Raw genomic sequence first — 12,838 nt, 5'->3', positions numbered from 1 at the left:
TGTTTTTGCAGGACTAATAAGTTATTTTTATAGAAGAATTGTATTGTCGAGAGAGAGATGTTTGTACGCAGTAGATGTCCTATGGAGTTTTAATTTTAAAGATATTTTTTTAGTTTTAATGTGCCCAAGTATTTAACGGACTTTTCTATTGGGATAATATTATGGTTTTTCTTTTTAATTTATTACAAAACATTCGAATCAACATGTAACAATAGCTTTTTTTAGTTTTCCTTAAAACAGAATTATCATTTTACGTGCTGCGGAACTAATCGTGTCGGTAAATTTGGATTTCTAAGATAACTTTTGTATCTGCTGTATCTGTGTGTCCCGATAAATAATGATCTACACGCAGTTTTTATTGTATTAGTCATTTTATATTTATCATTGGTATGTAGGTCAATGTGCAATAACGTAATGCTTTTGAAATGATACCAGCAAAAAAAAAATATATATATATAAAGCTTCTACATCGGTTATACACATTTCATATTATACCGCTACCTTCGCTGTGTACCGATATCATACCTCGTGTTCAATTAATGTGTTCTATAAAAAGGGGTTGTATACGAGTTTTATCCCGCTATAAACGTTACTTCCTGAATGAACTATGAAAGTCCGCAATTAATGAGTGCATTATATTGCGCACAACGAACTAGGTGTGTTATAATATTCTGTTTGTATTCAATGCGGGCAAACTTTAATAACCTGTGATGCGTCTGATGAAACTGTCAAAACGTCAGCCTCGCTGGCTTAAACCATTGGCTGTCTAATAGGTTTTTATTGTGAAAATCGAAACGTTTAATATTAATGATAATATGAAATACAGCGCACAGCCAAACATTGAAAAATATCTTGGCAGTTTTTTAACGCGAATAGCCATATAATAATACCATTATTTTAATCCTGCAATTGGAAATTGAAAATATGATTATGCACATTGGTTTGAGCAGCCCGACAGTTGTTTTAAACCCGAATCCCTCGACGAAATGTATATGGCGCAATGTAATTTTATTCTGCCAATGTTCGAAGCATATTTTGTAAATAGGAATTTAGCCGCTGATCGGTGAAAACAGTTTCCTAACGTAATCGCATATCGTTATGGGACCGCTTTATATAAGTGTATTAGGAAAAGGCGAAATCCTTCATATCGAAACGGCTCCGATGTGAGTATAACATATACAATGTAAATATATTTGAAATGATTCGGTGAATAGCACTGGGCTTATTTTATCAACTGAAAACAATCATAATAAACCGAAGACCGAATATGCGTTTTGTTCAGTGCCGTGTCTAGGAAATTAATAAAAAAGAGAACGTAGCATTAGATTAATAGTGAACCGTGTGTAAAGGCTACGCCCCAACAGTCCCGAAATAATACTTTTATTATGTCTACTAATATTATTAAATACAATTTTTTTTTTTTTTTTTTAATCGGAAATATCTCTTCAAACTCAAAATATATTTTTAGTTTTTACTTACAGTCACTCAAATTTGTAACTTAATAAAAGATAACATGGAACACAAATTATAAAACATTATTCGATATTTATAAATAATCGATTTATGTAGTGGAAAGGCAATTTTCTATTATAAAAAAAAAACTATTATAAATTATAATTATTGTTATAACGGTTGTAAATTAAAAGTAATAATACAATATTAATCACAGTAATTTTCTAAAAAGAAAACATAACTTTTTGATTTGAAAATATGCCTTTGGGGTTTGTGTGATCAGAAACCTTAACATAGATTTACAAATTATATAATTAATATATAAATATTATATAATACCTATAAACAAATAATACATTTTATTTTGAAGTCAAACAATTTACCATAATTATTAATTTTACTGCATAATTTTGTATTTATATAACCTTTTTTACTGACTTTTTAATACGTGAACTTTAGGACGTTAATTAAGGCATTTGTTGGCAAGAACACGGTAGCATGAAAAATTAACAAGAGTCGTAACATAATTATCATAAATGAATGAAATATCATAATAAATGGAAGTGTCGAAATTGAAAATAAGCTCGGTCTTCGTACGCATTTATTTAATAATAGTATTAAAGTCTTCTTCTTCACTTTATGACATGCTAAAGTAATAGGTTAGTAAAATCTTCTCTCGCTAACAAACTATTATAAACAGTAATGAAGTCTTAAATAATATATCAAGTATTTTATATGCATAGGGACGGAATTCTCAAAATCCATATATTTAAAAAATATAGATCCTCCTATTTTTGTGTTTGCTTAAATATTTATTGTTGTGTCTAAATAGATATTAAATGGAAAAAAAAGGTGTTAAAACAAAATATTTAGAAGAATAAATGTTTTAAATCCAACCAATCAGAAAAATTCGGATTTTTTTATTTTAAATGACTTTGTTACAATAGTATTTTCAAAAGATATAATTTTATCTGGGAACGTAAGTACACATTCTATTTATATTGAGTGTGAAAACGAGACTTGAAAATGGATAAATAAACGTAATTTTTTTAAAATCCGAAATTTTTGTGGTAACGAGTTAGGTTAAATAAATTATTATAAATCTTTAAGGAAAAAATTTCTTAAGAAAAATTACAACTAAAAAAGGTCTTGGTAAAAAAATTTGAAGTGAGTTGTACAAAAGTACATAGTTGATCTAAAATACATTTGTAAATAGTCCCATCGTTAATGAATCTTCCCACAAGGGAATTTTTTTTTTTTTTGTCTAATTTTTTCAGTGTTTTATGTATTTTTCTATTGTTTAAAAATAGTACCATAACACGCGAAACCTGACAATAACGAATTGCGTGCACTGACTTCATCAATAAATTATATTATTGTAAATTCTGAGAAGTAAATAAAACCGTCATTAGTTCCTTTTCTATTTTAAAAATTCACAGGTTGAAATAATTGTCAGTGGCAGGAAACTATACTTAACGCTTTTCTACTTAATGGCTGCTTGCGCCTTACTTTTAACAACGTAGAGCCTTATATTATATTTAAACACGGTTTGTTTGAAATTTGACCTCGGAAAAACTGCTTTTACTTATTTTTTCTAAAATGGCCGTTATTTAGGCGGTTAAAAAAATTATGGTGAAACATTGATTGATGTATATTTAATTTCAATATGTTAGGCGATAGAAATTATTAAAACTTACTTAGTAATCAAAATGTTATCTCTATTGTATTATTTGACCCACGGAAATCGTATTAACCAAAAGCGTCTAATGCAATTGAACACGGACCAAAATAGGTCGTCTCAAATTCTCTTTGAACTCTAGTATTTGCTTGTGAATATATAATATACGGGTTAGACACCAGCGCAAATGAGTTTAGCAATATACAATTCGAATTTTGAGCATCTATATAGTTTAATGTAATGCAATACTGTTGAATTAAGTTGAAGACGACCGGTTGTAAATTGACAACGTTCAAACTTCAAATATATATAAATACTTGGCAGACAATAGATAACCAGAACAACACAACTCACAAGTACATAACCGGGGAAATTCAAATACTAAAATGTACATAATTTAGTAATTAAAGCAAGGAACTATATGATATGAGGAAACCATAATAATTTGCATGTTTTGAACAGGAATACTATTTTTCATTTTCAAGATATATTATTTGGCAGTTAATATAATATACAATTTTTAGTTTTACCAGAAATTTTAGTTAATGGATACTAAAAAAAACTACTTTTTTACTCTGCATTTTTTTCATGACTAGGGCGTTGTCAGTTTTAACATTGATTTGCCATATCAAATATGCTTTGAATACATATGTTCGGTCAATCAAAATTATGGTAACTTGTTTAAAAAAATTGTTTTTAAAGATATTTATACATTTCATAAAGTATACGCTATGTTACAGAAGTAACATCATCAGAAATAATCATTTCGATTTCTTTTTTCCTATTTCTGTTTACTTTTAAATTCTCGAAAGTAAACACAATTGTTTTAATATTGACAATGTTGGCAAAATTGTTTTAACTTTTTAATTATAATCAAGTCTGTTTGCTCAAACTCAGTATACCATTTGGCATGTACAATAATTGTTGTTCCTGGATTTTATGGATGGAATTATTTATAACAAAATTTCAAGTTTTATACTATAAGAAATAGCGTTATAATGGTCTATTATTTATTTTAAAAAAACATTGGTTTATGTGTTTATTCGAAATTTATTTATACCTAATTATACGTTTATTATATGTTCGTTGTCTAACACAAATAGTGTATTAGACACCGTTCAACTAAACTTATTTAATTTAAACAGTAATTTCCCCTAAAACAAACAATAAATATAAAATATAGTCATGTCAATTATATTTAATTGCATATTTTGCATTTTATGGAAACATATTAAATTAGCTGTCCCTATTGCACAAATACACGGTTGAATAAGAGTTAATAAATGTTACTATATTATTTCTATTATTAACAATGATATTACAATTATGTTTCAGGCTTATTTCAGTCTCAACACCAGTATTTTGGGGTCATTTTTACACTTTGAAAGACCTTACTGGACTGGAAATGGGACCGCACCACAGAGTAAAAGTTTCTTAGAGCCAGAAAAAATGTCAGAAAGTAAGAAAATTATTATTCTTTTTGTTTTAAAACCCAATTAAACTACTTTATTAAAAAAAATACATTTTTAGGAAGAATTCTTAGAATGTCATTATTTTTTTAAGAAATTTATTTAAATGTGAACGCATTATGTTTTGAAAAATGAACGGCATTCTAAAAAACAAGTATTACATCAAATTTGTGTTATTTTTTTTTATTCCTAAATCTTTGTTATAGAAAAAGTTGAAGACTATAATATAACCTTTATATATTTATTTTATTTAACAACATCTACATAATTTATAGAGTAAGGACTAATAATACATGTTCATCATTATATTATGATTTTAATTGCTCCTATACAATTTTAAAGCAAAATTAAAAAAATATATCTTTTTTAAAAATATATTTGATTTCTAAAACGGTTTTAATACATTCAATTTTTAAGCGAATGTGAGTGCTTTCAGTTTTTTACTTAACTAATGCATTTGGAAATGGTATACTTTTTGTAGGAATGTTCCAAACACTGTTTTATCCAAACTAAACTTTATATGTTTTATATTTCTCGTTTTTTTGGGGGATATAAATAACGTTATATAATACTAACATTTCCATTGAATCTTATAAAGGAAAAATGTTTTTCGTGTTTTGCCAGTGTACTTTTTTTTCACATATATTCATATAAGACAATATATAGTGTTCCAGATAAGTTTAAACCGATCAAAGTGCAGTTAACGGCCGCGTTATGCATGTTGTACATACACTATTACGTAACAGTCTCAGTGTAAAGACATAAAATATGATTCGCCTTTGCGAATGTTTTAAGGCTGTTTAATAAAAACGGTTACCATAATATAATAGCTTTGTTGTAATTTTTTTTCAGCCACTGTACTTTTTCACGTGGTAGTGCTGGTGTGCGCCGGATGCGGCATGCTTACCAGCATCGTGTTGTTACTGGGCATATATTTTGTGAGTATGCTAAAATTAAAATTAAAATATATTATGTTGTTAATATATATATATATATATGTATATAATATACATTGGACCATCCTAAGTAGTCGTCATTTTGTTTAGCTTTTTGGTCTAAAATAAGCCAAAATTACTTTTACTCATAGAAAAAATTATATAAATTAAAAATAATACCTTGAAGCTTATACTAATTATCCGAAAAATTAATTAACATGGTCGAAATTTATTACAACCACTTTTTTCTTAAATATTACCTATTACCTATACAAAACTTCTTGAAAACAGACTGCTACTAACATCTAAACATATAAAACTACCTACCAAGCTGTTACTCTACGAATTATAGCTAAGACCCATCTGGTCATACGGCATACAGTTGTGGGAGCAGCCAAAATCTCCAACACTAACCGTATTCAGAGAGATTGCAATCCTAAGTCCTACGTACTATTTGTAAAGCCCCATATTCTGTTTTCAATCACTCAACTTACAAAGACCTAAACATTTCACTTTGTCTGAAACTGCCAAACTACATTACTAATGCTTTAGAAACCGAACAAGTCATCATTCTAATCCTCTCATTTCTGAACTCTCATCAATAACTATTCCTGACAACCCCCAAAAAAGATTATAAAGACGATGGTATCGTGACCTGCTAGTTGAATAGAAAAAAATATCTTTATTTAACTCGATTGAAGATCCTCCACATATTTTATGCTTATTGTTGTACATTGTGTAACAGATTGTATGAATAAAAATTAAAATAAACAAACAAATATATGTATATTGTACTCACCTATAGTGAATAATATAGCGATTATGCGAACAATGCTGTGACTAGCAGGCCGACCGCAGGATAACCGTTGTTTGGATTAGTATAATAGAGGAAACCATGATGGCTAGTACAATATTTGCGTGGGTGTCCTGCGTGCGACGTGCATATTTGTACAAGTGTATATTATACAAACAACGTCATGAATTTCGTATCTAAATTGCTAATTAATCCTCGAACAGGCGAATCCGACACAATCCCTGCGGATTGTCGACATTCCGTCGTTTGGTCCGGTTAAGTCCGAGGAATGGAAATATTGATTTTACAAAAATCTCTTAAAATATTAACGCGCTGAAACGGCTGGAGACGAATAACTCGAAGAGACCTGATTAAAAAAGGATTTAAAAACGCATATCTGCGCAACAATCGGAGCTCATCTTTTGAAATAAACGAACGTGCCGGTTCAATAGAAACGCCAAGCGAGCTATCTTTCTTTCGTCACGGGGCGACTCGACGTTCATTAGGTACAATGATATTACACCAGAAACACATATTGGATGACTAACGTTCCTTTCCTGTACCAAGCCCCAGGGATAGCAACTTGGACTAGTGGTGCAAAATAATACTGCCCTCGGGATAAGATATCTGTCGGTAAAAAAGATGTAGATAACGCGCCACACCTTTGTAGGTTATGAATGTAATGATTGTAGTCTTGAATGGATATATTTTACTTTCACAAGTAAAATATAGTTGAACAATACACCCCTATATAATACAATATACCTCTACAATATGGTAGTTTCGGTGAAATTCCCTCGAAGCTTTCTATAGACGACCCTATTTCCCTTAATTAAATGAGAACTTTCGATTTGTCCGTGAGATATCTAATTAATAGCACTTATTATAATATGGTTTTTCATTATCTTTCGAAATTAGTTTTGAAAAATCGATATTGTTATTAATTTTTTTTTTTAGTTTCTGTAGCCACTTGTTAAATTATGTCAAATACTTATTTTATGTTTTAAGTATAAAAATGTATTTTGTGAAAACGAAAACAGTACCATAGGCGGGGATCAAGTAAAAGGGTGAGACTTAATCCTTATATTCAAATAGGAAAAGTGCTGGAATAAAATATGCAGTTTAGCTTTCCAGTTTCCAGGAATCTTTTTACAGAGTTTTTAAACACTTGAGAGGGTTTAGCCTTTTACAGTCCCCCTTCTGATCACCATCAATAACAATGACATTATTATGACGAGAAGTGTCTAACTTTAGAGCCATCATACTGTTTTATCCGCGACCACAAATATAATTTATATTTAAAATATTTAGGATTTTTTTTTCAAAATCAAGTACTATAAATAGATACGTTTTATTACATAAAACAATTGTTAAAAAAAGTCATGTAAATCTAACTTTGTATTAAAACACGTTCAGCATAATATTAAGGAAAAGGATAAAAGCTTAAAAATAATAATAACAATATGCGTTGAACTAAAAAAAAAATTGGCAGATTTAATCACAAATATATTACAGACAAAGACATTCAAAGTTATTTCGTCGATAAGTATATTAGGATAATGTGAAAACTTATTAAGTTTTGAACTCTGACGTTTTAGACTTACCTTCTTTCAATTTTGTTTCACATAATATGTAGTATGTATTTTACATTTTGGTTACACGTCAAACTCACAAAATAATATACATCATTAATGCTTTATATTTAAATTGAGTTTATATTTAATTTAACTGCTTTATGCCCTATAACAAAATTATTTATCGTTTAGTTTGTGCGGATTTCGGTTTAATTCTTTAGTTCGATTGTGTATGATGTATATTTTATTATGTAAAATTATTATGAAAAACAACTTTTCATAATTACATAACATTTTTATTAAATTAAATGTATTACAAATATAAAATACAATGTATAATGGATTATAAGATTTTTTTTTTATGAGTTATTTTCCTAAAGGTAAACATTAGTATGACGTTAAACTAATGTAATCAGCTTTGCAGCGTAATTTCAACAGTGACGTAAATGTACCTACCCAAAGTGAATATCGTTTCGAAAATAAATGCGTTTAAAACTGTTGTTCGAGGTTTTTTTTACCACATCACACCGAATTTGTTCATCGTCTAATAAATCTCACTCACACTGAAGAAAAATCAATAGCATTTTACAGCAGACACGTGTGAAAACGTACTGTTTCTTTAGAACGTTTTTATATTAGGTAATATATTATCAGCGTTAAAAAATATATGTATTTTCAGAAAATTATAATTGAAAATAGTGTATAAAATAAAATCCATGCTCTGTTATTATAAAATAATAGTGCATACAATTTATATACTTTATAAATAAAATATTAAATTAGTATTATGTATAACATAAATAATATTGGTTGATTACCATCTATTAAATATTATAACATATCGAGTAATATGATTCATTATTAAAGAAATGCCATTATTTTAAAATGTATTTTTTTTTATCATTGTACAATTATACAATTTACCAGATATTTCTTTAAAATATAAATGAATACTGTAATAGAGGTGTTTTTGAATCCGGGGTGGTATATTTAGTTCCAACAATAAAGTTGAATAATTACTTACCATTAAATCCTGAGCGCGTCCATTAAAATACAAAAATAAATGTTAGGCATGGCTAATAGGATGGGTAAATTTAAGTATTTAGGCTCTGCGTTATGCATGAAAATTAAACAATTGAGCAGCATAATAAATGGGCATTAAAATAAAGTGTAGTTAGACTCGTGGTAGGTAGAACACAGCTGCGCAGCATGATAAAATTGTGTTTTTTAGGTTGATTATTTATTATTTAGAGTAGCTGCAAGGTCGACGATGTTGTACGAAAGTTGAAATCGAATGTTGGTTGTAAGAGAGAAATATGAGCAAAATAGAAGAAGCGGAAATTAGAATTTTAAGTTGAATGCGTGACATACACGATAAGATTTAGTTTGAAATAGTATTATAAAATAAATAGGGAGTTTCATCAATACCAAGCAAAAGAAGAGTAATGCGAGATGAAAGATGGTTTAGATAAGTCATTACTTATTTGTTTTTTTTATAAAAGAGTAAAATAAAATATACTTAAGCAGTTAAAAAGAAAGTAGGGGAAGAATTAGGCTAAAGAAGTAACGGTGTTAGTATATAAGTGGATTCATAGATAGTGCAAAAGCAAATGAAAGTGTAAAGCATTTGAAATCTATACCTAATAATTAAATATGTACATTTTTGATTGACAAACAATGTTATTTGTTCCATTTACACTTTTGAGTACAGCTGATTAACAGCGCCTTAAACGAATAGTACCTGCAAAATTGACTTTAGCTATCCAGCGACCAGCGTTTATATAACTTGTAACCGTAATACAATTAACTTAAGTTTAAAACGCAATAAATTTAATATTTTCTTCAAAACACAAACGTGTGTAAGTGTTATGTTTGTACAACTCTCGGAATTTACGTTGGTCTTTCATACTTATGTCTCTCGGGGGACAGTATTTCAACCGAGCTTACACTATTTATAATCGACTAGAAATAATTTTAGCGCTTATATATTTTGTTTATCTTTAGCCGCAAACAAACGAATATAATTATAGTTATAAGATTGTTACATAAGTGCCTGGGTGGTTCAATGTCAATTTGTTTGGTTTCTGGAAACTGCTTTAATATATTAATATAATATAAGGCTCAAGAAATTGGAACAACATAATTTATATAGAATTTATCCAATGCAGTGACCTACAAAAATTTATATTGCAATACCTGTGTATGAGAAACCTAACAAAAAAAAATCACTTTTTGTAAGGATTATTTCTTTGGTTAAGTTTTTCTATGTATATTGTTATGTGTTTCATGGTCAATAATTAAACATATCAGTATCAGCTAATCATTCATCATTGTGATATATTATAATACTACTCGAATAATAATGCAAAGCATAACTAGTAACAAACTTTAATATATTATGTATTTTTAAGTTTTAATGAATATGTATTGACGGCTAATTATTATGTATTGTAGAATAAAAAGAAACGGCGATTATAATCGAAAAGATGGTGTTAAAAAACGTACATAATAAAACAGTAAAATAAATAAATGATAAATATCTAATTAAAAAACACTTAACAAATTAATGGCTATAAGGAATTAAAATAGTATTGAATAACGAGCAATAAGAGAACTTAGTGCAATTGTATTTCAGGCACAAAAACATAAATATATAATAAAGCATTAACAATGTAAATATTACATAAATTACCATTAGTTATAATTTATTATTTGTAAATGTTCAAGCAAACAATACATTTTAATCTCTAATGACATTTGAGAAGTGTAACGAAAAATAGTTTTTATGGATATTGTTATAATAATAAATTTAGATGTTATCTTGCCTTAGTTACAGACTACAGTAAAAAATAATCAAACGTTTCTGAAAAAACCGGGAGGAAAAATGCCTAGATATGGATTTTTCCGCTCCAAATAAAGTTTGTTTATATGGTGTCAATACTGTCAAAGTAAGAAAATATTACGGTTCTCTTAAGGAGGAAAACATCACACTTGAAATGTTTCAAATACATTTTTTTCTGGCCATTCAAACAAAAAAGGAAATCGTCATGCATAATGCACATATAATAGCAAACAAACAACATATAGAACACAGGTTCCTTTTGGTATGCCGTATACAAGATTTTTTCTTTTATAACAAAAGCTGAAACGAATAAATTGGCTTTTTTTATTACCTACTATCGCATTTCTATTTAGATTCTTATCGTTTTATAGCAGTTTATCAAATTGGATCTGCTATTCAGCATTATTTGTTGTAATTTAATATCGTTGTTTATGTCAAACATAATAGCTATCTGGTGTTATTTAATTATTTAGCAGTTGATTGTTGTATTATGGTGGGATGGATAAAATTAACTCCCCGTTAGAGTTGTTATGTCCTTTTTAGTTTTGTATACAACCGCTGGCCGATGTAAGATTCGGTAATGAAAGTCTACCGGACACAAAGAAGGCTCACGTAGAATCGACACGTGTCATTTAAACGGCCACCCACTTTTTTCTAAATAATAAAAAGTAAATTATGACATAATATTTTTGAATTGCGCACTTTTAACAATTTATATTCTTATAATCTGTAGGGGAGATTTCTCGTACAAGCATTATTTTAGTACTCGCTGTACACATGTTAAAACTCAAAGTGTAAAGTTACATCCGAGGTGGTAAAAAATTAAACTGTACAACCGTATAAATGCAATATTTCCTACCGATTATTTAATATCTCGCTCTCATACATTTATTCAAAAGGAGTAATGTGTTTCTATTTTATATAACTTTGCGCCCCGTGCTTGAACGCATTTAATATTAAATTAGCTTTCTAGCTTCAATGTTACAGCTTAAGTCTTTGTCTGAACACATAATGCCCTGTTAAACATGGGATTTGTTCTGTGCGTATGTGTTCTATGTGCATAATTATGTTCTAGCGATTTTTATGGCTTAACGGACTTGTCAAAACGAAAAATGCGTTTGCCTGGAACAAACGAAATTATGTTCACTGTATTTTTCCGAAAACACCATAACGTCTACGCACCGGGTTTTCCGCTGTTAATCGTAAATACACTACCATTGTAAACAACTCAAGATGGACAATAAAAAATGTCAGGCTTTACCATTACGATGCACTGCGGGTAACGTCTTCCCGTGAGATGATTTATAACGACAATTCGCGTTTCCACATTATACTGCGACCGCGTCTACGCTGCACTCAAAAACATCCCCTTTGTGATATATTTACATTATAATATACTGGTCTGCGCATATGAATCTATTTCTATTTTTATCCATCTTTATCTCTTTACATAATACAATAGTTTATATGTATGTGTATGTTGTACGTTTAAAAAAATCACGATCAGACAACATTGGGGACGCGATGGCAGGTTGTGACGGTAAACGAAAGTTAAAAAGGTTAAAAAATCTAACCGTACTCATATTAACCCCGGACCCATTTGCCTAATGGATTATGAAAAAGAAATCACGTAGCCCGGCATAAGATGTTTTAATGGCCTTCTCGGTGACCGTTTAAACATGCTGTAATATGTTGAGATTTGTTTAGGATAACATTCCGTGTTCTTACTTTTGGGTATTGTGGAATTGTACGGGCCAGAGCGAGTCTCTTGAGGAAAATCCAATTTCCTCTTTCTGCATCATTAAACGCGTTCAAATAGTAATGCCGCGCCGACGTGCAGGATAATAATAAACGACGCCGATCTAACTTAAAATGCATTTGAAGTACCTCGAGAAGTACAGTTAAACTATCTCGACTCTCTCAAAAAAAAAAAATCTCGTTTATTCTGATGAAAAGCTCAGCAAATCTTCAATCAAAATTTAAGTTAAACGCTATAACAGTTATATATAACTGTGTAAGGGTGTTATCCGCTGTAATGCCAATTTGTCAGATTTTAGACTACAATAAGAAGCAATCATAATGAAAGCAGTGTACA

The 12,838-nt window shown here is 29.2% G+C and overlaps 1 protein-coding gene across 2 annotated transcripts in view; it reads left to right on the top strand.

The window, feature by feature from the left end:
* The window catches only part of LOC126832833 (uncharacterized), a 63,571-nt gene that overhangs the window by 35,515 nt on the left and 15,218 nt on the right, over positions 1-12,838 (top strand). For both annotated transcript variants that reach the window (XM_050563828.1, XM_050563827.1), the window contains exons 3-4: positions 4,466-4,589; positions 5,452-5,537. In XM_050563828.1, the coding sequence (XP_050419785.1) occupies positions 4,466-4,589; positions 5,452-5,537 (210 nt within the window). The remainder of the gene's footprint in view (positions 1-4,465; positions 4,590-5,451; positions 5,538-12,838) is intronic.

This window comes from Adelges cooleyi, unplaced genomic scaffold (genome assembly GCF_023614345.1).
Source record: "Adelges cooleyi isolate 19-005CV unplaced genomic scaffold, UGA_ACOO_1.1 ACOO_flye_CR_arks_rails_tigmint_CR_PRNA_167, whole genome shotgun sequence".
NCBI lineage: Eukaryota > Metazoa > Arthropoda > Insecta > Hemiptera > Adelgidae > Adelges > Adelges cooleyi.
Note: the sequence above shows the minus strand (reverse complement) of the source record. Positions and strands in the feature narration are given on the sequence as shown.